This window comes from Triturus cristatus, chromosome 3_2 (genome assembly GCF_964204655.1).
Source record: "Triturus cristatus chromosome 3_2, aTriCri1.1, whole genome shotgun sequence".
NCBI lineage: Eukaryota > Metazoa > Chordata > Amphibia > Caudata > Salamandridae > Triturus > Triturus cristatus.
In genome coordinates this window covers 804914290-804941522 of record NC_140584.1, presented here as the reverse complement: position 1 = coordinate 804941522, position 27233 = coordinate 804914290, and the positions used below count along the sequence as shown (strand labels likewise).

Sequence of the window (27233 nt, the reverse complement as noted above, 5' to 3'; positions counted from 1 at the left end):
AGTAACGATTTTGAGGTTAACGGTTCGAACAGGCATCCCAATTCTCAGCGTCCTTTCTCCCGTGATGCAAACAAAGCTGATGCGTAACTTTTCGTAAGTGACTTACCCCGTGATGTGGACGGTGCCTTAAATACAGTTATGCAGGGTGCATTGGTAGAGCTTCAAGCACACATTGGTGGTATATATTCCGAAAGGGTGCTCCCAAGACCACCACGACTTCTGTAGGTTCTGTTGCAGCGCGGACAGCAGCATGCAGACCTGCACATCCCTCCGCGCCGGGATGCTGACCTCTCTCGTCCTCGGAGGGTTTCTGATCTTGGCGTCTGGTGCCTCCTCGTGTGAGTAGCTATGGGCACAGGGGAAGAGGCTGCGATTTTGCAGGCAGTGTCACGTTTTATTTTAAATGCAAGCCAGTGGATCTCATGGAAAGTGAGGAGTCACTAATGCAGAACTCATTTCGGATCCGTCAGGATCCAGTGGAAGTGAGCCTTCATCTTCAGGAGAGAGAAGGTAAATTAACTGGAATATGGGAAATGGTGAACTGGATTCGAATGGTAGTAAAGGATAACAGACTCAGGGAAGGCCTCAGGGACCAGGCTCTCCAGCCCTCTGCTGCAGTGGGGGATCAATGTATGCATGAGTTACTTCTCACTATTACCAGCGAGTGCAGTCACAGCACTACAGAGCATATTAGGGTACCTATACAACAAGTAACAGAATATACATTAAGTATAGAACACACTGTGAGCTGCATCATCTCAAGGACTGTAGACCTCATGATGGTGCTTGTACTGAGGACGCTAGAGGGTAAGGCACTCCCCGGAGTGCCAGACACTTCACATTGTTCATGTGCGCTAAGATCCTGGCGCTGTCTCCCTTGATGCCACAGACCCCTACACTGCCTGTGCATGTCACTCATGCTCCTCCCATTGTCCATGGCTCCCATGATCCTCGCACTTCTCCCCATACCTCCTAAGTCATGGGGCAGCAAGGCTGTGCCCCACTCCTCACACTCCGTCCACCTGCACCAAGTTCCTCACACTTTCCTTACCATTGTTTCCATGCTTCTGAGACTGTTTATGGGCTGCGGGACAACTGTCCTGCATGCCGCTTTGCTCCATTCCCTTCGCCCTGTCTGCTCCTCTTCCATACACTCCACACTCTTCACACTGTCCATGAACCCCAACCTCCTCGAACTGTCTGTCCAGTCCATTGACACCATCTGTCCCAACTTCTTCTCACAGTCGGTCATATCCGCCATATTCTTCACACTGTCCATGTAACTGTGCACCTCCTACTGTTAATATACCCTCGGCTCATCCAGCTGTCTTCCCATGGGCTGCGGTCACTCGCACTGTCTGTGAGTGCGGCTCACGGCCCTCACACCATCCTTGCTCTTGTGGTTCTTTACACTCTTATCCCACACTCCCCTTCTTCCCGCCTCTGCCTTCATGGACTAGGCCTCTCCCACTGTTGGTCCACGTGACTCCACCTCTTCACACAGTCACTTCAACCTTAAGAAACTGTCTTTACTTATTTCCCCAGTTGCTTACACTCTGAATATGCTATAGGACACTCATCATGTCTACCAGTGTTCCCATGCCTTGCCACACTGTCTGATCTTGTTCAATCACATTGTTAAGCAGACTGTTCGTACACACCAGTCTCTTCCCACTGTGTGTGCCAAGCACCTCAACCCGCCTGGCAGTGCCTGAAGCTCATCCTCTGTCCATAGCTCCGACCTGGTGACACTCTCTCCAGCCATGTGCCTCTCACCCGTGATATACTGAGTTAGACCTTGTCAAAGGTAGAGCAGAGGAGGTCCCCCCACTCACCAGCGAGAGTGACCTGAATGCCATCCTACTCACTTTGACCCCAAAGTCCGTGTCATTAGCAAGGCCAGGCTTGAAGCAAATGACTTAGTGTTGAACTTCCAGTCACAACACCCCAAAGGTTTGTCCAATAGTTTACAGCTCTTATGGAGAGGTTCCTAGTATTTCCTCCTTTTTAATTGTTGTTGCTTTTCATTCAGCAATCCACCCTTATTGTTATCCTCCTCCCAAACTCTGTTAGTGTTATTGTAAACGTGGACTCACCCATTTAAATATTTAGTTTAAAAATATATATTTATTGCATTTTTCATTTTGATAACATGGGTTAATACAGTGTATTACTGTGATACATGGGTCATTTGGGATCACAAATGTACGTACACTTTCCGATAGTATATTAGAGATCACAAGGTATAGTTTTCCAGTACAATAATTGTGACAAAACATGCCAGGGTCAGTGATCATGCATCATAATAGGTTGCACAGTTGTACTTTGGCGAGCAGTATTTCTCATTGTGTGTTGTAGGTTCTGAACGAGTGTGCCTCAGTACAGTACCAGTACAGAGCATGGTTGTGGTCCCGGTAGTTATATGCAACACTGCGTTCCTTATCCCATATAAAAAGAAGATATATGGCCCACGATGGGTCACGCCCATGTTCAATCATGTGGACGTAAACATGGAATCACCCATGAAGTCATTGTCTCGCAAACTCTGCTCATAAAATCTCTTGCAGTGTTTTTTCGCTAACGGTGGACCCTCTCGCTTATATAAAGTTTATTGTACATTAAAACCGTCTAGAAACCCCCATATTGCAGTAATCCCGTCTCCTTTCAGTTCGACGTGTCCCCTTTGCTCAGCAGTCCCTCAGTCACCACCACAGAATACCTGACCTCACTCGCTACTCTTTCCCGCGTGGGTAACAGTCGCTACGTTTGTTGAACAACTATCTGTTTACAGCACTTCCGGTCTCTAGAGCAACTCATTGACATTCCTGGAGAGATCAATTAAGTTTGTGATCATTTTAATCCTTACTGCAGAATTCCTACTTTCCCTATTTTACTAAATAAAGTCACATGACCGTTGTCATGGGTGCTCTTAGTTTGATCTGTAATTTTTAGGTTCTAGCCCAGTCACACCTTAGCGTCACTACGGCAAAGTGTAGTGTCGTGGAAGGATGCTTTACATTTTGTCTGTCCATTCAAAGAGCACATCACACAGCATTACTTTTGCATGCAAAAATGGTACAAGAATTGTCTTCAATGCAGGATGATTTTGTCTTACTGTGATTGGTTGCTTTGTGTATGTAGCAGTCATGAAAAAGTGTCTTTTCCTCCATACTGCCTCAAAACCGTTCTCACTCAAATGTGCAACGCTATAGCAAGCAAAGAGTCAGATAGTCTAAGATTTTACTCTTGTTGTAAACAGCAGTCATATTATTGTTTTCAAAACAAAAATATTTAGCATTTTGCTACAAAATTTGATTATTGTTAAAACATTTTCAAAACAGTTGTAAGATATTGAGCCATACAATAAGGCCCTAATTCACAAAGAGCCTCGCACTGGGGGTGGAGGCTCCGTATTCATAGAGGGATATCCACACTCATGGTGGGATCTCCGCACTGCAATTCCCATTGTGCGGAGCACTATGAATGCAGAGATCCCGTTTTGACTGTGCAGCCCCTGCCCGAGTGCGGAGATCCCGACGTGACTGCGGAGCCTCTGCCCGAGTCTGGTAATCCCATGACTACAGAGATCCCTCTATGAGTGTGGAGATCCAGCCATGACTGCAGAGTCTCCGCCTGAGTCCGGAAATCCCATGACTGCAGAGATCCCTCTGAGTGCGGAGATCCAGCCATGACTGCAGAGCCTCTGCCTGAGTCCGGAAATCCCATGACTGCGGAGATCCCTCTATGAGTGCAGAGATCCCGCCTTGACTGCGGAGCCTTCGCCCCGAGTGTGGACGCTCTTTGTGAATCAGGGCCTGAGTTCTTAATAACTTCGTTATAAGTGTAAGTTGTTCTCATGCCTCGGCAAGCAGGGTGAGATGTTTTTGTACTCAGGTGCTCACAACCAATTGGGTAGGAGGAACATATTCTTTTAGTGTTGGCAAACCGTGGTGATCTTGGATAGGAACGTTTTGTGGGTTGTTCTTGGCTGTGGCGCCACAAGAGTGATAAAGCTGTTGCACGCCTCAACTTCCGTAAGTGGCCAGGCTTCATGTCATGAGAAGGGAGATGCTTCCTGACTGCCCCGCCCTCTGCTTGTCTGCCTCAGTTAGCAGGCAGCTAGGAGTAGGACTGGTTGAACACAGCCCTCACTATATGAACATGGCTGGTTATAAGAAGCGTTTTACCAGCTCAGAGTGCAACAAAATCTGCACCCCATGGGCCAGGTTGGGCTATACACCGACTCAAAGAGACCCAGCCCAGTTTGCTGTCCCGTTAAAAGACCCCTCCCCCTCTTGGCCTTACTCCTCCCCTCATGACACCAAAGGGCAATAAACAGAAGGGGGCAGCTCTCTCAACCTACGTTGGCCCTTACTGCACAAAGCTGCCATCCTTTCTGGCAGTGGAGTAACACTACAATGGTGTCCCCTCTAAGTCACTCGGTGGGCGACATGGCCAGGTGCACCTGCTCCATAGGAAAGAGCACTGCACATGTTCTGTCTCATGCTCTGTCTGCAACCCTGCTACTTTAGGAGACTGCTGTCTGATGTCAAAGAGGAGTTTACACAGGTGCACGCCAAGTCAACAAATCTGTAACCAACACAACCATTGGCAACTCATAGACGGACAAGGACCTGCAGCAGTGTGCCACACATGACAGGGCACTGGTTAAAGAGCATTGATTCTGGTTCCAATTGGGGACTATGTTATCCATGATGATTTTATATGGGGTGGATCCTGGGGTTAATAGCATTCAAATGTAAGCTACACCATCTAAGCCAAAGATGACCAGGGGCAACAATTCCATACTACATGGTGCAGAGACTGGGCAGTGTGACGTTGGGGCATTGATTTATCTGGTAGATGATGGGAAACTGCAAGGAGAAAACAATGGGCCCGATTCACAGAACTAACTTAAGACAAAATCCTAAACTTACTACCATTTTGGTATTCACAGAAGGCACTTACTCATTTCGGTATTCACAGAAGGCACTTACTCATTTCGGTATTCACAGAAGTTCGGAGTCCTAACTTTAGGACTCCTAAATGCCTTCTGTGAATACCGAAAGTCTTAAAATTAGGATTTTTCTCAGTTTAGTAGTAGTATAGTTAGGACTCCTAACTTTAGGACTCTTAAATGCCTTCTGTGAATATTGAAAGTCTTAAAATAAGGATTTTTCTCAATTTAGTAGTAGTAAAGTTAGGACTCCTAACTTTAGGACTCCTAAATGCCTTCTGTGAATACCGAAAGCCTTAAAATTAGGATTTTTCTCAGTTTAGTAGTAGTATAGTTAGGACTCCTAAGTTTAGGACTCCTAAATGCCTTCTGTGAATACCGAAACTCTTAAAATAAGGATTTTTCTCAGTTTAGTAGTAGTATAGTTAGGACTCCTAAGTTTAGGACTCCTAAACTGAGAAAAATCCTAATTTTAAGACTTTCGGTATTCACAGAAGGCATTTAGGAGTCCTAAACTTAGGACTCCTAACTTCTGTGAATACCGAAATGAGTAAGTGTCTTCTGTGAATACCAAAATGAGTAAGTACCTTCTGTGAATACGAAAATGGTAGTAAGTTTAGGATTTTGTCTTAAGTAAGTTCTGTGAATCGGGCCCAATGTATTTGTTATCATTTGTCAATGAAACAAAAAGAGTACCTGCCTTGCCAATCATATTTTTGTTTGTTCTGTTCCTGATACTATTTTCTAAGAGAATGTGATATGTTTTAATCTGTTTTTGTACTGCCTGCCTTGCTGCACTAGCCTAATTCATGAGGTTATAGACGGTTGGGCTGTCATTAAAAGGCTGGGTTGGCAGTTAGAGCGTGTGGGTTCTGCATAAATGATGCTGCTCTTGATAGGGGTGTTCAACAACCTTTTACCTACCATCTACAATAAACTTACAACATGTTTAACTTCTTGACTTACCCTCAGTGTGGAGTCCTTTTTCGAATGTTATTGGCAGCTCCGACTGAAACATTAATATTTATATTTCACAAAAAGTATCCACGCCAAATTTCTGTCTTTTTTTCCAACATCCTGGGGATTTAAAGGTACCCAGAGTTTGATATCTTCCTCTGGAGGTTACCAAGAAAATTGGCAAAATATAGCTAAATTTCGGTTTTTGAGGAAGAAATGGTAAAAAAGTGCTGTGGAAGTATGCTTTTTTTCTAAAAACTGCATCAACAAAAAGTTTACTATACTATGATCACCATCTTCCCAGCAGAGTTGTAGAAACCCCCCCACAGTTTTTGCAATTTTAGGTTGTGCCTAAGACTTCACAATGGCTGCCGCTTGCAGGACATTTTGTTAGCTTAAATTCCACTTCGCTCGTGCAATTTGCGGAATTTTGGCAAGACCACGGAATTTTCAGCAATTGGCGTTGCGGAATTTTTTCCTTCTTCGCGCTTTCAAAATGCATGTTCGCATGTGCGGGAGAGACTTACTGGGATCTCTGCGTTTGCCGACAAATTTTCCTATTGTTTGCTTCCGGCTGCGCGATCCCGCAAGAGTGTGCGATCGCGAGCACGTCATTCAGACGCGCCATCGGACGTCCGCGTTCACGAACAGGAAACACACATCGCAAGCGAGCGGGACAAGTGAAACAAGATGGCCGTGACCGCATGGGCAAGTTCGCGAGATATTTTCCCCTGAGCACGCAAACAGCGTCCCCGAACAGGAAAAACGCATCGTGAACAGGCGGAACAAGCAATTCCGCATGCTCGCCGAATTCTGCGTAGCACACAGAGATTTCTTACCGTTTCGCTGAACTTTGTGTAACGCGACTACGCAAATTCTGCCCACCCCTACTTACAGGCAGCTAAGGGAGAGCCCATTGCTTACCATTGGTTGACTTCATCGTCACTCTCAATACCTTGCTTCTCTTTGGTCAGCGTGTGCCGGCTTCACTTTCTCTTTGTTTGATTGTCTCTCATCTGAAGCGTCACCGAAGCACTGCTTCCTTGTTCCACTGTATCCTTCCAGTGGTCACGCTTTCTTTACTTGCCTGTCATTGCTGCTTTCCTGTTGCTGTTGCTTGTCATTGCTTGTCCTCTCCTTCCAACGATGTTGCTGCTGACCTGTCCTTCCTTCTCCCTCCTGCGTTGTGTTGCTTATCACATCACACTCACCACCTCCTATGTTGTGCTGATTCTGCCACCCCTTCTCATGTTGTGTTGCTTCTCCTGTGCTCCTAGCCGCCTCCAGTGTCCACCCACTGAACCTCATGTTGCTTGCCCCCTCTAGCTCTCCTCCTGCTGTCCGCGTGGGCACGCTCCCAACTGGCAAAACAAAAAAAAAGTGCTATGACATGACCAGCACCGTCTGCATCATAGCACATTTTTCGTCACTTTATTTATTTTTTTAATTTCTTTTTAAGCTGCGGTGCTCTGTCATGTTGTTGCTTGCCCCATTCCACCTTGGTGAGCTGTCAAAATATAGATTTTTAAATATCGACCTGCACTAATATCGAGTTCATAATATCGTGGGACAGAATATCGATGTCAAGAAAATCGTTGACCAGAATATCGACCTTAAGGTAAGTAATATCGTTTTTTTTATATCGAAGTAAGTAATATCGAAGTTAGTAATATTGAAGTAAGTAATATCGTTAGCAAAAATTATGTTAATAGTATCAATATAGTATCGATATTTATATTAGTGTTATATATTTTAGTATGTATTTTATATGTATGTTTAAAAAAAGAATTGTAATGTATTTTTATTATTTTTAAATTTATGTATTAAATGTTTAGAAATTAGTAATTTCTTCAGTATATTTTGCGTTTTAGTATCAGAGCTGGTTGTGGGTTTATAGGGGAATAGGGTGGGGAGTAATGTCATTATTATTAATTCATTAATATGTTTTTATTTATTGTTATTAATCATTAATTTATTGATAATTAAATAATTGTTAATTAACTTTTATTAATTGATTAATTTAGCATTATATTAATTATAGTTAATGTATTGATAATTAAATTAATTGTATTCATTTGTATGTGTAGCAGGTTGTGGGTTTATAGGGGAATAGGATGGGAAGTAATTTTATTATAATTAATTACTAATGTTTTTATTTATTTATTGTTATTGATAATTTATTATTAATAGGTAATTAATTTGTATTAATTGACAATTCAATTATTTGTGTTTTTTTATGTGTAGCGGGTTGTGTGTTTATGGGGGAATAGGGTGGGAAGTAATTTAATGTTATTTATGTAAATATTAATTTAATTTTATTGGTATTTTTTTATGCATTTTTTAGGTAATTAATTTTTAATATGTTATTTATTTTACAAAAATTATTTAATTAATAAGCATGTTAATTTAACTCCTACGCTATCCTATATTTTCCACACTGTTACCTGTTACATTCACTGAGGTTGGAATATTAATTTTAACCTCTTCGCTATCCAACACTTTCCCTACTGTTGCGCTCACTGGAGTGGGAATAGTAATTTTAACCCCTCCGCTATCCAACACTTCCCCTACTGTTGCAATCACTGGAGTGGGAATAGTAATTTTTACCCCTACGCTATTCAACACTTTCCCTACTGTTGGACTCAGTGGAGTGGGAATAGTAATTTCTACCCCTACGCTATCCAACACTTTCCCTACTGTTGCACTCACTGGGATGGGAATAGTAATTTTTACCCCTACACTATCCAACATTTTCCCTACTGTTGCACTGTTCGGAGTTTGAATAGTAATTTTATTACCTCCGCTATCTAATAATTTTTGTATTATTTTAGTTAATGTATAATTAATATTTAAAAGATTAACAATATTTTTAATTATTTTAATTTGTTATATACATTTCTTTACATTTTATTTATATTATTGTTTTATGTGTATAGATGTATGTATAATTTATGTAATATTTAAAAAAAGCTAAGTATTGAAATAATTATTTAAAATTATTAGCAAGTATATATATTATATATTATATGTATATGTTCCATTTATTTTTACTTTATATATATATTAATTATAATTTTTAAATGGTTACATTTTTTTAACTATGTTTGTTTTCATTATATGTATTATTTACTTTATTTGACAGTATTTTTTAAGTTAAATAAAAAGGATATTTTTAACAACAATATTTTTGATATAGGTAGATAGGATGTCGATATTCTTGACTTCGATATTCTTGCTGCGATATTTTTGTTGGTCGATATTTTGACCTTCGATATTTTGTCAGTGATTCTTCCACCCTCTCCTGCATTCTTTCTTGCCACCTCACACATATGCAAGAGCTATGTGGCTTTGTCAGTGTTTTTTTAGTCATGTTGAATACCAGCATGGTGCTGTGCAGTATGGTTGCAAGTAAAGAAAAATAACGCTATCATATGACCATTTTTCCTAATTTTGCGGTTTTCGTCTACTTGCAGTTTCTGGTGGAAAGAAGTGTGAAACCCAAGTGTGATGCTGGAAAGTTTTACATTTCAGAAAATTAGACACCACTCAGAATTCAGCAAGGGGTCATATGTCTAGATTCCTCAGGGCAAAAAGTACTTAAAACATTGCGGCCAAGAATGAGGACTTGGAGGTGTGATCGTGGCACAACAACATCCGTATACTAGGGGTGCCAGAATCCACAAACACTGGCAGGATGGAGGACTATGTAGAAAGGCTACTTCCTTTCCTTTTTGGAGTGGACGCCTTTTCTCGCCTCCTTATTGTGGAGAGAGTACACAGAGCACTGGCCAGCAGGCCCGACACGACCCACTGTAATGCACCTGTTGAATTTCTGTAATATAGATGTGGCTCTTTGTCTGACCCATCTGTTGAGCACCCTTACTTTTGAAGGCAACTCTATCTCACTCTTTCCCTATTTCACACTTGCAGTGCAGGAGGCCTGATGCAAATCTGCCCAGGTGAAACAGAAGCTTATCCATATACAATGCCATACTCTGCACCCTTGCGGATTTCTCATCAGGGGAAATAGCACATCTTCCAAACACCACAACATATATTGGACTACCTTCAGAGGTCCCAGAGGAGCCCTGGAAAATGAAGTGCAACCTGTTTGCTTTCTACATCTTCAGCACTCCAAGAGGAGTCTCTATAACTGAGGGGACACAGTGGACACAACAACCAGAATCTGTCTACCTTGGCCCCCCAGGCTATTTAATCCCTGCTGGTGGTTACCTCATGTGATAAAACTGTAGAAGTTTGTGCCATATTGATGTCCTATGCATGCCCCCGATTTTGAACTGCCCTTCTTTCTGTGCAAATTTGCCCTTCTGATGCTTTGCAATTTCTTTCTCCAATGGAGTTGGCTGCTTTCTATTTCTATACTGCATCCCCTCATGACATGGGTAATACCCATAGATGTGTACGCATAAAATACTGATGTCCCCACCAGCCCCTATCCTTGGTGTGGGATGGTTTAATGTCTCTTACGGCGCACCCCAAGGGTTACACCCTTATAGATGTTTACATTTCTTGGTTTCACTTTGATGCTTTTTCTTTCTTGCTTTCTAGATCTTTTATCCCTGTTGGCACGATTGCTTTCTGAGGGTGGGAGGGCTTATTTCTTGATGGGAGTTGGCCATCAGAGTGGATGGGTGGGTGGATGGGACTCATTTTCAGTTGTCACTTTGTGATGAGGCATGTCCTGGGGGAGTTTGGCCCGCCATAGTGGTAGGGGAAGGGGGGATTGTTCTGTTTTCACATATTTTCTTGCACAGATGTTCAATGGTATACTGGAGGACTGGTATATACTTTTAATAACATGTCCCCCTGGCCACGGGTTGGGATGTCACCTGAAAGCTGCTTATCATTCCCCTGACACCTAAATGATGATGACCGGACTAGATAATACTACTTACCCGTTGTGGTGTGTAACCTGGAACGCTAGAGGACTGGGTGATCTTAAAAACAGAGGTACATATTATTATTCCTAGACTGGCACCATGCAAGCATAGCCCTCCTGCAGCAAATGCACCTCGATTCACACAGGGACCATTCCTTTGCAAATCGGTGGGCCGCACAGTATGTAGTTTCATCCTACTCCACCTTTGCCTGTGAGGTCACCAACTTAGTGAAACGAGGGGTTCCCTTCATGCCGAGTGGACAATGCATAGATATGCCATCTGGGTGGGCACTGTGTGACAATTGTTAACTGCTATGTACCAAATGTAGATGATCCAACCTATTTTGTAACATTTTGGATAGGGGTCCTGGCCACACACCCCGGCCTCCTCCTGTAGGGCATCAACTTAAATTGCACTCTCCAGGATAGGCTGGATAGATCAGGGCATACTGCTAGCCCATCCTCTCAGCCTCAAGACACCTCACTGAGATAATGAAGGACGACAGACTATTGGATGACTGGAGGCATCGGCACCCACACCCACAGCTTAAAGAGGTTACCTTCCACTCTACCGTTCATAATATACATGGACTATGTTTGAATATTGGCTGATGATACTGGTTGTGGACATTTGGGTGGTGGACATGATACTTTGGCCTAGGTCGCTTTCTGATCGCTCTCCTGTGTTTGTTACTTATAAAGCCATCTAGTTTGCAGCCCATGGGCAGACACTGGCACCTAAAACTGGAGCACCTCTTAAGCACGATGTTCATGGAGAAACTGTACACTTACATTGACAAATTCTTTCTGGCAAATTTGGGGCCCATGGAGAGTGTGGGGACAATATGGAAGGCTTTTACGGTATTGGTGTGTGGACATTACATGTCAAAGGACAGGGGTATTTTGCGATCATTTTGCCCACAATTCGATAAACTTGAGCAGAAAATTATGGAGTTAGAGGAGTTGACTGCCAGAGTCCCATCTCATGCCACACTGACAGTTATCAGAGGCAAGATGACTGAGCACTCGGAGATGGCAGAGTGTGAATGCTGCTTCCGGGGGAGATATGAAAGGGCCAGAGCACATGGTGAGGGAGAACAGCCTGGCAAGATGTTGGTTAGCACGGTTAAATGCCCCTCGGTGGCTAACATCATGCTGGTGGTGGATGGGTCTGGTGTGGCTCACCAGACCACAGATGCCATTCTACGAACCTTCCATTCCCATTATACACAACTATACACTTCCAGGGGGACCACTCAGGACTGGGCGATTGCATATTATTTATATACCACTGCTCTCTGGGTTGGCTGAGCAATGCTCAGGGCCAATTCTTGGCGGAGCCCTTCACACTGGATGAACCAAAGGAGGCCATCGGTGAGCTCCCTACCCGCAAGACTCTGGGGTCGGACAGATTGTCTGCAGAGTTTTTTAAGGTTATTCTCTACCCTTGATACCTCACTGGCTAGAAATGTTCGAGGAGGCTCGACAACAGCATATACTTCCCCATCTTTGTGAGAGGCCATCCTAGTTACACTTTTAAAACAAGGAAAGGATCCTCAGTCCTGAGAATTTTATCACTTGTTTTCTCTTATTTACTGTGATGCAAAATTTTGGCCATCTGAATCACCAACTGCCTCAATCTATGGTTACTCGATCTGGTCAATGGTGGACTCTTCTCCATCCTTCATAACTCAGATCCCAATCTTAATGCAGTGATGGTGTTCTAGGAAACCTCTTGTGCCTTCGATTCCCTTGAGTGGCGCTATCTGTTTAATACTTTGGCTAGAATGGGGCTTCTCTAGATCTTTCTGGATTGGATTAGTCTTCTGTACATGTCCCCCCAAGGCAAATATCCACATTAAAGTAAAGATTTCCGATCCGGTCACTATTGCTCAAGGCAGGAGACAGGGGTGAGCCCTTTCCCTGATTTCATTTGCATTGGCACTGGAGCTGTTGCCAGCCAGGGTCAGGCAGCACTGCGCTGACCATGCAATCCATTACACAAGTCAGCAGCCCCTTATTTTCCTGTATGCAAATGACATGACTCTATTCTTGAGATACCCAGCCACGTGCCTCAATAACATACTGAGAGAATATACGCGATACAATGCACAGTCAGGGATCCAAATCAATTAGTTTAAATATGTCCTGCTCCCGCTCACCCCCAACAACCTGAAAAATGGTTTGGAATTTCCACTGGAATGGTACAGTTACTCTGTCCAAAATTTGGGAGTTTGGATACATAGGGAAATGGACACAGTGATTAGGGACAACTATGGCGCTGCCTTGACCAAGGTGACCAAACAGTTCATAAGCTGACTCTCCCTCCTCCTGCCAATTGAGTATGAATAGGTCTTATAAATATGGTGCTACTTCCCTGCCTATTGCATCTGTTTACCAATATACCTTTGCCACTGACACAAGTCCTGTCCTGCCTGATTTGTATGCAGTTTTTAACAGTCACTTCGGTGGCAAAGAGACCTATGATAGAACACTCTCGTGGTCCTGTTCCACCTGGGCAGGTTTGAGGACCCAGAGCTGTATTATTTATGCGGAAAGGTGCACTTTATGCACTTCTGGTTTCTTCCAGTTCAATATCTCCTACACCTACCAGCGCTGGAGAAGGACATAGCTCATTCATCACCATTGATATCAATGCTCAATGCCCCAATGTCTTGCTACTCCCTCACAATAAAAACAGTGGCATGTACCTCTAGATCCTGGTTTGGTTTGTCCAGATGCATGGTAAGAAGCAGCTGTATTTCCCCTTGATACCCCTCCATTATCATTCTCTCATCATTCCTGTCACACATGAACCAAAAGGGATTTCTCAACTCCATGCACGGGGCCTTGACACCGAGGTGATTTATATAACAATAAACAATTCAAGTGACTCACTGACATTTTTTGGGGAGTTGGCCATATACTCCTCTTGATGTCAGAGTGCGATAGTATGTGCAGTTGTTCTGGACATTACACAAGAGCCCTCACCTAATCACACCCTGGAAAAACTCCAAGCATGACTCTACTAACTTCCATATTGAATGCAACCGCATTGGAGAAATCTTCCGATTAGACTTGGTTTGGAGGAACAGCTGGACCTTGATATGGAAGACAGGATGTGGCGCTTCTGCTGTGGGCAGACGGGTATGATTTCAGCCAGCAGTTGGCTATGCATTATTCATTACAAATTTTTAAACTGGCCTTTCTACACGCTCAAAACACTCCACAAGTTTGGACTGCGTCAGGACTCTGAGGGCCTAATTGCGAGTCTGGCGGTCTGAGGACCACAAGACTTGTGGTGGGGAGAGGTGGCAGTATTCCAACTGCCACGTCATGACCCTGGTGGTCATGCAACCCTGTAACCACCGTTCCCTGGCAGTGACGTGGCGGACTGGAGGCAGTAATATGCTTGGCAGGACTACCGCCGTTCAGCCAAGCATATAACGACTTTCCTCACCGCCACTGATTTCATGGAGGTCTTTCCTCCATGAAAGTAGTGGCAGTGAGGAAAGAAAGGGGGAAAACCAAGCAACCACCCACCAGTGACTAAAAAAGTCATAATGTGGAAGGCCAGTCTCACAAGGGTTTGGTGGTGCGGCGGCGGGGCGGACCCGCTGCCACACCTCCAAACACGTAATCAGCTCCTATGTGTGAAAGATGTGGCCAGGAGGGCGCAGGTTTTCTATATCTTTGGTGGGTGTGAGGCAGCATCAGTAAGTACTGGAAGGAGTTTCTCATGGCCCTCTTTGACATGAACGAACATGACATACCACATGACCCCCAGGTGACTCTACTGGGATGGGTGTGGGATGTGCCCACTTCCTTCAGATGCTAGACAGCCTTGGACCTTCTGTAGGCGAAACGCATAGTTGCATTCTGGTGGGGTATGGAGAGATCACCTCACTATAAGCAGAAGGTCAATTCTCTGATCAACTGTAGTAAACAGATGGAACTCTATGCAGAACTGCTGCCACCCACTGCTCGACCCAGAGACATTTGGAGCCCACTTCAGAGCTCCTTGCGAGCAACCGATGCTCGCAGTGATGTCACTGAAGGGAATGAATGGGCATGCCAAAGTAGATTGTGCTGAAGGTGGCTTGCCCTTTTCAGATTATGATAGGCAGTGGAATACTGTGTGGGACACAGAACCGATCTTATGCTAACTGCTGGATTTAGAGTCTAATATTTGGAGTATAACTTGCTTGCTTCAGGGCCTCCCTTGGCAAGTGGAGTGCCTTTTTAGATCATATATGCATGTTGTACTTCTGTGCTTTATTGTTTGTAAAATGAGAAATCAATAAAAGAAAAAGAAAAATGGGTATGAAGGAAACCTATGCATTTTTTAAATGTGCACACGATATTGAGTTTAAGAAGAGTGTTTATTTATACACTTCTGAATTTGTGGTCACCCAGACTATCATAATTCAAAGGGCATTTTGGAATAGGTCTTGTCTCTTGCACACTAGCTTACATTTAGAAGCGACAAATAGAGAGAAATGTAATTGGTAATAACAAATCTTCTACTATTTTGTGCTCTCACAAGTCTGCCGACAAAAATAGTACCCCACTTCTGTGGCTGGGCCTGGTGCCTGTGACATAAAACACCCCAAAACATAACCTGGAGACATCACATTTTACCCAGCAAAAGCAACCTTCTTTTAACAATTTGGGTAGCTGCGGATTTTGGGCCCCAGTTCATCTGCCACCAAAGAAAACCGACCATTCCCAGACATGTCTGAGCACTAGACACCAGAGGAGTTCCGGGTGGTGTTGCTGGTGTAGTTCTGAGTTGGTGTTGTTACCCAGAACCCCTCTGCACATCAAACGTTGGTTAAAAACAATATTTTCCTCATATTCCTGTTAGGGAAAGTTCTGTAAGCTGCAAGAATCCGCAAAATTCCTACCACTCAGCGTTCAAACGTATTCCAATAAAAACAGTTATTCACTTGTGTGGGTGTGCCTAGCGTTCACTACAGGAAAGGGCCCAAAAGGCAACATAAACAAATAAAATGTTTACACTCACTACAGGAAGGTGCCCAAAATGCAACATAAGCAGATCAAATGTTTACACTTAAATGATCCATTTTTGCAGTGTAGAAAGATGCAGAATTTGAGTCCTTACTCAGTTAGCATCCAGGGAAACTACCAAACCTGGACAGTTTTTAAAACTAGATACCTAGGAGAGTCCAGAGTGGTATGATGTCCATGGATCACATGAGGTTTTTGCACCGAGAAGCCCTTCCAAACCACAAACTTTGTGCCTAAAAACACATAATTTATTCGCATTTCTGTAAAGTATGGAATCTATTGGGACCCTCAAATGTCCTCCAAATTATCATTTCCATATACCTACCAATAAATCTGGGTGGATGGGCCTAGCGCCACTAATAGGAAAGGGCCCAAAATACAACATGTTTTTTCCACTTTGCAATTAGGGTAGCTGTGGATGGGTACAACTCCCTTCTCTTAAATTCATTGCAAATTGAAATTTCTCTTTCGTGTCACCACTTCTGTCTGGAGTTTCAGCTGGTGACCGCCAGAGCTAGGTCAAGCTGCCTTCCAAGTTTACTCTGTGCGCAATTTAGGTGTCAGTTAAAAAAATAAATATTTGTCAAAGATGAACATGCATCTCACCACACGTATTCCACATATAAGCAGCATACCTGGTGTCACACATCATAGACAATACATAGGCAGTGCACAGTAGAAAAAGAGCAATACCATGCATATATCTATGTTTAATAAAGGACTGAGAGGGGCTTCAGTGGCCATAGTTCAATCACTGGCCTGTCCAGAAGACAATGCCTGAGTCTCAGCGGGACCAGGGCCAGCTTGGTGAAGGTAGGCACGATAAGGTTCTCATATGGCCCTGGGTGGCATCTTAGGTGGTTGTTCTCTCACATTTTGTTCCGCTATGACACCACAATAGGCTACCGATTGTAAACATGCTTTTACCGTAGTTCTGGAGCTCAACCATACCATTGCTACTTCTCTCTTAGCCAGGACGACTGAGATGAATAGGAGATGCCTCAGGCGCGGACGACGTATTCCCTAACATTGAACCTGAGGAGAGGGATCCAGCGCAGTGCCGACAATTTCATGTAATACTTGGAAAACATCTTGCCAGTAGTGGCGCACGTTCACAGAGCTCCAGGACAATTGTAGGAAGTCAGCAGACTCCATCCAACATCTTCTACATGCCCTATGTTCATTTCCCCAGAATCTTACCAAATATTGATTGTATAATAATATTGATGGAACACTTAAAGTGGATCAGTTTATGCCTATAATTGATAGGAGTTGGCGGCATTTTTTACTCTAAGCTTTTCTTTGACAGATACTCAGAAAGTGATATGCACTTGGTATTTGCTTCTCAGAGTATGCATGAAGATCCTTCCCTCTCATCCTGCTGATCTTAGTAAAACAGTGGTGCAGTCTCTTGGCCTCTCCAGACTGGACTACTGAGATTCACTTTACCTAGGAATTCTGCAATTTCCGTTAATCACTCTCCAGGTCATCCAACACTCAGCCGCCCGTTCGATTCTGTGTTTGAATCTCTTCATACCTTAGAACCCTTCTCTGGCTCTGAAACAACACTGCCTCTTCAAGACTTTTCTGTCCCTTTCTATAGCCAGGTCTGCTTTCAGTCTTACTGCCATCTAGGCGCCATCATTCCTTACCTGTCTACCTGCTACTTGACCCTAAAATCCGCAAGGCCAGGTTTTTGCATTTCTTTCTTCCAAAGCTTGGAAAGCTCTACCAATGTACATTTGCCCAGCCAACTCCTTACAACCTGCCCATAAGCTCCTGAAAACCTACTTGTTTTTTTCTAGATAAGCTGTTTGCCGCTGCACTTATTCTTTGGTGGCAAGACACCTGGAACATGGGTAACAGTGCACTTTACACATTGCTAATCAATTAAGCAACCAATCAATCCAGCTTTAATTCAATCAATCAATCAATCAATACACAACCAAGTCTTCAGATGACAAAGCATTTACTAGTTGTGGCTCATTTATGGCAGCCAAAGTATGGTTTCACCCATGTCGCCTGCCACACAGCAGTCGTGTGTTGGTAGCAATGTGAGACTTTGAGGGGCAGGGAGCTCAATCACAGTGATCCAGTATCAAGCATGTCAAGAATAGTCTGATATTTACATAATTTCATTAATGGCACCACCAGTCAACTTGTACCTCCACATACTTTAGTTCACTGATGAAAGCAGAAATAGTATGGGGGTATCGCTATTGTGGAGGTAATATTCACCAGTCTCTTCTGATACCTATACATACATAACCCACTGTTGTGTGTGGTGAGGCCTATGTGGCCTATCACATTGTGGGTGGTGTACTCTACCCAGATTCTGATCATTGTCAACACACTGCGTGGAAAGTCAGTGTGGTCTGTCACACACTGGTTGATTTACAAAGCCCACCAAGTGGTTGTTATGGCAATTAGCACATTACACACCGTGATACTTTTTGAGCAATTCAACACTGGCGGTGATGGGTCAAAGTACCAACATTGACCACTGGCCCATTTGCCAGGAAGATTATTTCTATCAAGAACATTCTACTCCTTTGAGAGATTTCCGCTACAGTGCTAAAAGGAAGCACCCCATTTCCCTATTTATCAATGGCATAGTGATGTCAACACAATGATACTATTTTTTGTGTTATCTAATGTTTATCTTTGTCTTGGCAGCCATCAAGGTATTCCAGCAACCTGTAGCAGTGGCCAACAACCAAAGGAAAGCTAATTTGGTGTGCAGCTATACATTCACCGGCAAAGCTACTGAGATACGTGCGACTCTGCTCAAGAGGGAAGCTGGCAATTCCACTGTTATCTGTTCCTCATCCTACACAACAGATTGTGAATTATTCACTGTGGAAGGAGCAATCAAATGCTTTGGACAGCCTGGGAAAAATAATGTAACTTTCACACTCAGTGGCCTGCATGCCAACAACTCTGGCATATACATCTGTGCAATAGAAATCATGTACCCGCCCCCCTACCGCACCAGTATGGGCAATGGAACCCTGCTTCATGTAATTGGTAAGACTACACACTTCTTCATAGCATCTTATGAAATAGACTCTATTTATTTTGTTTATTTCATTTAAAAACACAGGTAACCAGGCAGTACAGAAGAGACTAATGGAACAATGAACTGCAGTATCGGGCAGGGGTGAAAATGAGGCAGCACAAACTGATACATTCAATGTCCCCAATTCACTGGGGTGGTCAGGATCAGCCAGTGTCAGTGTTGGTGAAAGCGATGGGTTGTGAAGTTACTGTAGATCTAATAGGAGGAGAGTTGTTTTGAGGGTATGAAGGCAGTACAGTGGTTGACCCCGAACCAGGTAGAAAAGCATTCTAGTTGTGGGGAAGAGACCTGAACCTGGAGGAAGTCCATGAGGAAAGAGATGAGGGCAATAAGGAAATGTAGTGCTTGAAAGGCTAAGGAGCTATTGGGGTACTCGGATGGTTGGTTTGAACAAGGTGGGAGAGAGTTAGGCCACTGATTCACTTCAAGACGACAAAGAGGATTATACGCAGTGCACTGTTTTGTACGCTGCGCAAGCTTTCCATGTGTCTACAGAAAGAGGTTAAGGCAGTTATTGAGGGGATATGAAGGAATAGAAACGGAGGCTTATTATGAGGCTATTTTAGCGGTTTAGAGTATTGATAAGTGGTATGTAGGGTTAGGTCATACCTTGTGGATGTTACGGAAGAATTGGCCTACGGGGATAGCATTTGAAATGAACATGGACAGACATCTTTGACTGATGACGCGAACCCAGTTGTTGCTAAGAGCAAGTGAGAGAATGATGATATGAGAGGGAAGGGAGAGGTGGGAGAGGAAAATGGTTTGCTTGCACCAGATGATACCAAACAGATAATTTCTATTTCATATGCGATCAGTGTTAGATTGTGCACAGACATTGCTCACTTTTTATTGGAGGTGTTACTTAAGCAAGGGGGAAAATATGTGGGATGTGAGCAAAAATGTTTCTTAGACAACTATTGATGTTATTGTGACACTCAATCAAGGGGACATAGGAGAAATACCTGGTAATATTGTGAAACTCAATTATTGGTGTCTGGGAGAGCTGTGTGACATATTGAGAAACTTAGTCATGGGGTAAATAAAAAGAAGGGTCAAGGATAGAGACACTGGCTCAGACCACGTTAGGATGGGGGCATGAAGCTGGAAGAGCAGACTGAAGATCTGTAGGATCTGTTCACAACGTTTGAAGAAAATCGAAGCAAAGTTGTTCCTGTGATGGCAAGGTTAGGCTTTTAGAAACAGTAAATAGTTTTACTTTAAACGAACTTCGCACCCGTGACTAGAGAACTGGTAAGATATGGTGGCCTGACAGAGATACAGATTAACTGGTCCTAATCCATCATAATACCGCTAACTGACAGCACTTCCCCATTCGAGGCCGAATATCTAATTCAATAGGCAAACGGACCGACTAGGTATTTGGGGATCTGGATCAGTAGGGATATGCAGGAGATATGGTCTGCGAACTATGGCAGGGTCATTGACTGGTTGGATGAGAAAATAAGACGCTGGAAGCACCTCCCACTCTCACTAGCAGGTCACATCGCAATCACAAAAATGATCATCCTTCCCAAACTATTATATCTGTTTGTCAACATACCGATGCCCTTAACAGCACATTTGTTTAGGCGACTTTGTTCCAGTGTCCTTGAACTGGTATGGGCCCAGAAACAGCCCTGAATCTCTTGGGATGTCCTCACACTGCCATTTGCGCAGGGTGGACTTGGGGTACTATACATCGAATTATACGCATACTGTGCTCAAGCGCAATTCCTGCACTTCTGGAAGCACCCAACGCCATTCCAGCCACATTTGGCAATATAATTAGACAAGGTAGCTCCCCTGCCACTGCACACAGCAATTTATCAAAAATTCAAACTCCCATTGAAATTATGCAGAAAATGACATTGAAAAATTAAATCAATTAGAAAAGGTAAGATAGATTGAAATAACCTCCAAATCTATTATCCTAGAATTCCATCAACCACTAAAACAAATTAAATTATTAATAGAACAAATAACAAACCCTTTATTTAGCAATACATTTAAAACTATCAAATAATTATCAAACAAAAAAATAAACATATGATAATTGATATCCAAATTATGAAAAACAAATATTTAACACACTCATTCAATTAACGAATTAAAAAGTAAAAATAATATTACCATATTGTTCAAATGATCTATTAAACAACTAAAGTTTACTTAATAATTATTTAAATAACAAATCAAGTGTTATTCAAAAAAGCTATAAGCAATTAAAAACTAAAAATTAAAAAACTAAATCCCAACTTATTCCCCTACAAACCCAATAACCCACTCAAAAGATGACATAAGATTAAAAAAAACTAAAATGTATTACTAAATCAAAAAACACTTACCATAATAAAACATATTTAACACTAAAACAATGACAACTTATAACACAAAAAATAACTAATAAAACTCCGCTAAATTACAAAACAAAATACATTATGTACAACTACATTTAAAATATGATATAAAGGCATAAAAAAGATATTATTACCTTCTATATTTCGCCCCACGATATTTTTAACAGAAATATTTTTACATGATATTTGTGTCTCACAATATTTTTGAAACAATGTGTTGATGGAATACATCTTAGGCAGATAGACAGTGAAATACATATCAGAACTATGATTTATATAATAACCCAGGAAAATAACTCGTAAGGGAAGGAATTTTATATGTGCAAATGGGAAGATGAGCTGGATCTGATTTTCACTGAGCAGCAGTGGAACACACCACTCCAAAATACTCATAAATACATTTAGCATGCAAATGACAGCAGCTAAGATCTTACTCCAATGGCACTTTACACTGCAACAACTGCACAATAGAATGGTCCATTTCTGAAAACTGCTGGAAAGGGGTGTGGCCCAGTGGGCACAATAACCCACGTCCTTTGGTATTGCTTCAAAATTAGTAGCTTCTGGGGAGAGAAAATTACACCCATTGTATGCGTGACAGGGGTACAACCCCCAGCAGCCCATGTAGTATTCTCCTAAAATGGTGCCAGAACAAAAATGGGGGGCAGAAACTAGGCTTGTGTTTATTGGTCAGCCTACTGTTTGCATGTGCAAAACCGTTGCTTCTGGGAAGGTGGGGGGTGGGCGCTAGCCATCAGCTACATAATTGTCACCCAAAAATATAGTTTAGACTTGGTATTGAAAAGATCGCTACATGGAACAGAAAAAAACATTTATTGCTGTTTGGAAACCTATGTTGAACTACTGTTTCAAGGAGTATAGAGATCTTACGTCCACTCCTATAGAGATTTTGGATACCAGTAATCCTGCTGTGAAAACAGGGTAGCGGGCGAACGTGGGTACCAATCTGGCAACAGAAAGAGAGTGATTAGTGATTGGATGGAGGTAGGGGGACTGTCATAAGATCTTATAATTGTAAGATCATGGTACAAAAGAAAAAGAAATTATATAAATAACTGTGAATTTGGGGTACAAGTCAGGTGGGAAGGGAACATTAGGTAGATATGCCCACCTGGATTGTTTGAGACCTAAATTAAAGGACATGAAAGTAATTTATTAAAAGTCTGTTGAAATTTGAGGGCTATTTTGTTTCAGACCCAGAGCCTTGCCACGAATCTCATTTGGTGGAATGGATACTAATGGGCATCATTGCAGGATTGTTCATCTACAGTACTCTCGCCACAGCTGCTATTGTTATCAACAAGGTAAGCAACAGTACATTGAAAATTCACTATTCCATTTTGTGTTAGGTAATTGTCCAGGGATTCCTTAAAGTACACGTTGATCTTTCACAAACTATGTAGAATATTGGTAGTGGACTATGCGACAAAGGTACATGTAAATGCAAGGCACACTATGGTCCTGTGCGGTTTCTCTGTTCTTTGGAGGAAGTTCATCGGTCACCATCTATGCACAATTATGTATGCCCCCTAGAGTTAAAGACATACATGTATCAAGAATTCATTAGCGTCACGCCAAGCCCCAATTTCAAAAGGTGTGCACTTGCTTTGGCCTTCAAGGGGAATTGGAATAGGTTAAAAATTCTTTGGACCTGGAAGACAAGTTCTCACTTTTGCAGGGTATAGATAAGCGGTTGTGCTCTGAACCACCAATAACAATACACTTGCAAAACCTTGGCCATATGTACTGCATATATTAGGTTATTGGCCTAATGCTAGATAACTCAGTCTTTATGACTAGTATCAAAAGTAAATGGTGTACATCTGACATTTTTTTTCTAGAGTTTTAAATTATGCAAATTAGACCCGAAGATACCAGGTATCAGAGCACTTTGCATGAGCACCAGTTTCGGGACAGATGGACACATTCATTTTTGTTAGGCACCTGGAGATTAAGCGATTTCCCCAGAACCACAGGATGAGGAGCATCCCCGTCGAGACTGGGACCCGGTTCCCCAGCTTTGAGGTTGAACGCTCTAGCCATAAGGCGACATACTCTCCCCTTTCTGTCACCAACGAGATCTAATGACTAGATGGCAAATTCCTCTTCAACTTAAGCAGCGAAGAACAGACCACGTATTTTCTTAGAAACAACATTTTCTTTCATGCAGGGTATGGTTTATGGCTGAGCTGGTGGGAATGGCAGAAGAATTCCATTACATACATGTGTCTGAAGCCAGTGGATTGGCCTCAGACACCTGTATTAGATGGAATATCTGTAAAAAGTGGTTGGGGGTGTTGAGTTTGACAGGTTGGTCTGTTCGAACATTCGGGGAGGAAGCAGCATTGAAGACTAGAGACTGGGGTTGTATATTACTACCAGCACAGAGAAGGCTTACTTTAAGGGAGGCATTTCAGAGCACGAAGTTGGTAATCCATTTATTATCAATTTAGATGTTTTATAGTTTGGCATACTTTCTAAAATCTACATGTAATTTTACAGAGCTCGCTTTGCCTTTCCAGACCAACATTAATCAGTGTACATAGGTTCAACGCTCTATTGAGGTTGGTGAATATATGCTTTTCAGTGGCACTCCTTTGAGTTAGAAGGTGGAATTAATAACTTCAGGTTAGTAGGTAGGTAAGGGCTGCTTTAATGCACACATTGAATCCAAGGTTACCTTCAACCTACTTCATTTTATGAATGTAAGCGACAAAAAGTATCATACCAATATAGAAATGCTCTATTAGTACAATAACACACTCAAGAAAGAATCACATTTTCGTTAGCAGAGACTCACTTATGTGAATAAGGGAAAACACACACATACAATGGTTAAGTTAGAAGGTTGCAAGGCCCATCCCAAGAATCTTCCTAAGCAACAACCTGTAAAAAGGCTGTCTTCAAAACCAAACCCCCCCAAAGAACAGTCATGGCTGTTCAAAAACACACATGACCTAATATCATAATCCCAAGAAAAGTGTATATTGTCTTCCTTCCACTTGCTGCCTGAAAATGCCGACAGAAAGCTGTGTCTCCTCCGTACTCATTGTAGCTATTACGCAGTTAATATTAGATACATTCTGCAGACCCAACTCAGAATCTCCCTCCTTCAATCCTAAACCACATGCAAACCACGTAGAACACCACCAGCATGACTGCCTGTGCTAACTTTAAGTGGAGAAGTGTGTCTCAATGGTTAGAGCGGCAGACCCTGATGCAGAGGTCTGGCCCGGGACCAGAGTTCAATTCCCCACCCCGGCGGGTCTTGGGCTCAAAAATTCCACGGACCCGATAATTCTCGCCTCGGTGCCTATTCCAATCATGGAGTGCAACTCTGGGCAATAGCTTGCTTAATCTCCACAACGGCCCCCACAACACTAAAAGGGTGCCTGGCCTCCACCTTGGGGGTGCCCAGGAGTGGATGCCTCACAGGGAAAGCCAGGATGGGTTCCACAGCCGTATTTGTACAAGCGCCTTGAGACCCTTGCGGGTGAGTAGTGCGCTATACAAGTATCAAATTTACATTTAGATTTTACAAATGTAGGAGGGATATTCTTCATATCTCTCGTTTTCCCGCACATATGCCAAAGGATCCTCAGGGGTATTTTGTTGTTCCTCAACAATTCTGGTGGACCACAGATGGACCAATTCAGCATAATGCATCAAGATTGTTCCAGGTGGAGATGACTCAGCTAGGGTTTAAAGTTCATCTGAAGCATAAACCCCCACCTTAGTGCTCCATAACATTGTAATGTTTTTGCAGATGCTCCTGCAAAACTTTATACTGTGGAGTGATGGTTGGCCTGTTTTCAGGTGATTATGCATGTTTGCAGGAGAGCAGAATGTTTGCAGCGGGGATGCCTGTTTGTAGCTAGTGCGATGTGTTGTATTGCTGTTTTTTGCTTGCAGGGAATTGCCTTATTTGAGGGGTCCTATCTGCTTATGAGGGAGAGCCGTATAGAAGTGACTGTAGTATGGTTTGGCTTTTTGTGTATGGAAGATGACTTCTTGCTGCGAGGACGTTGCCCTGTTGGTGATGTTGCTGTTTGCAGCTGTTTGCATTTAAGTGATCAGATAGAAGGGGAGGGACCTGTTGTCAGACATACAAACTCCTTTCCTTTCTGCTTAGCCTATAAAGCAGGAGTGATCATTATGTTAACGGAGGAGCATTCCCTGTAGTATTTCAACGAGTGATACAACTAACACAACACATGCTGTGATAATGTTTTACTCAACACCAGTGTGGCAGTTATGGTAGTTCTTGATCTTCACAGACCTATAATAGAACATCTGATGCACTCCACTTGATTGACCATATCGCTCTTTCCATATGTGCACAGGTACAGATCAAAAACTGGTGGATTTCTGATCTTTCGGAGATCCAAGCATCAGGAGACGCAGCACAGAAGAGGAAAAGCAACATTTATCACATCCTGATCAATTGAGAGCACGAAGAGGCAAAGCTGTGCGGCATCTATCTTGCAGTGTGTCGTTTATCTTGCAGTGCGGCGTCTATCTTGCAGTGCGGCGTCTATCTTGCCGTGCGGCCTCCATCTTGCATTGGGGCGTGTATATTTGCCTATTAGCTGATGTGGAGTTACAAGACTGGCCATAGTCAAACTGTTTCCCAAATATTACTAAACAAAGAGTAATGAAATAACGTAGATAGACTATTGAAAGGAGAGACAGAATGGATCTGTGGAAGAAAAATATTGAAGATCATATGTGTCTGCACAGGAATCTCATTTATTGTTTTTTGTTTACTTTCATATATGTTTTTGGAAGACTATCAGAAGGGTGAATTTGCAGTGATATTTCTATATTTAATGTTAGAAAAGGTTTTAAAATGCATGGTTTTAATATTGTGGATTTATGTTTAATATGTGCTAAACAGTGACCCTATATGTACATTTGTTACTGGTAGTTATAGGTATTTTGGGACTTTATTGAAGAATTCTAGTCGTGCAAGTTAATCAGGAAAATGTTCATCCAACTAATAAATGTGCTTATTCCGTGTAACTAGGTCTGATAGCATGTCTTTCAATATGTTACGGTATGCTAATGGTACGTTACGAACTTTATGTCTAATAATTTTATGTTTAAAGTCAACGTATTTCCCAAGAGTATCATTAAACACACTGGGAAACATATTTTTTATATTCAACACAAATGCCTCATCGTCTATGGAAACACTATACACAGGTGGTGAAGCATTGGGGTCTAACTTTATACCCAACTCTTGTTGGTGAGGCCATCCTAGTATGGATACTCCCTTGGTAGCTACGTACACTTTACCCTTGGTTTTTCTCCCTTTAAATTCCAAATCTGCCCATATGAATCCTTCCAAATCAATATTGTGCCCCGAGTAACTACCCGGTCTGATATCAGGAGGAAGTAATTCCCTGGTTTCCCACAGTTCTTCAAAAACATTCTTCCCAATAATAGAATACCAGGCACAAGAATCGATCATCATAGACACCCTTTTCCCATCGTTTAATATTATACCAGAGGGAAAACCTATAAAATTATTATCACAAACACAAGAAATACAGTTGAATTCACTAAATTCTGCAGGAATTTCATCTTCTTCACATGTAACACAATTAACCTTCTGCAAAGATCTGCACATTTTCCCAAAGTGACCTGTTTTCTTGCATTTGACACAAATTTTATTCCATACAGGACACCCTTTGTAATTTCCTACATGATCGAAACTACCACATCTTACACATTACAAGGTTTCTCCTATTACCAAATTTATTGTCCTTAGGTCCAGTGTCTTTTCTATTGACAAATGGCAATCCTTTAGAGGTGAACTGGTTCTTTACTAATGATACCTCTGGTACAGAGTCTGTTATTTTCACATTTTGGGTTTGTGGTTGACCTCTAACTTCGCTGACAAACCTTTCTGACTGTTCAATCCCT

At 42.4% G+C, this 27233-nt stretch overlaps 1 protein-coding gene across 1 annotated transcript; it reads left to right on the top strand.

Moving 5' to 3' along the window:
- Positions 1-26324, top strand: CTLA4 (cytotoxic T-lymphocyte associated protein 4). Its single transcript, XM_085646899.1, has 4 exons — positions 1-338; positions 18522-18872; positions 22500-22609; positions 25649-26324. Exons 1-4 carry the CDS (start codon positions 251-253, stop codon positions 25751-25753), a joined length of 654 nt encoding a protein of 217 aa, XP_085503025.1. The 5' UTR covers positions 1-250; the 3' UTR covers positions 25754-26324.
- The last annotated feature ends 909 nt before the right edge of the window (positions 26325-27233 follow it).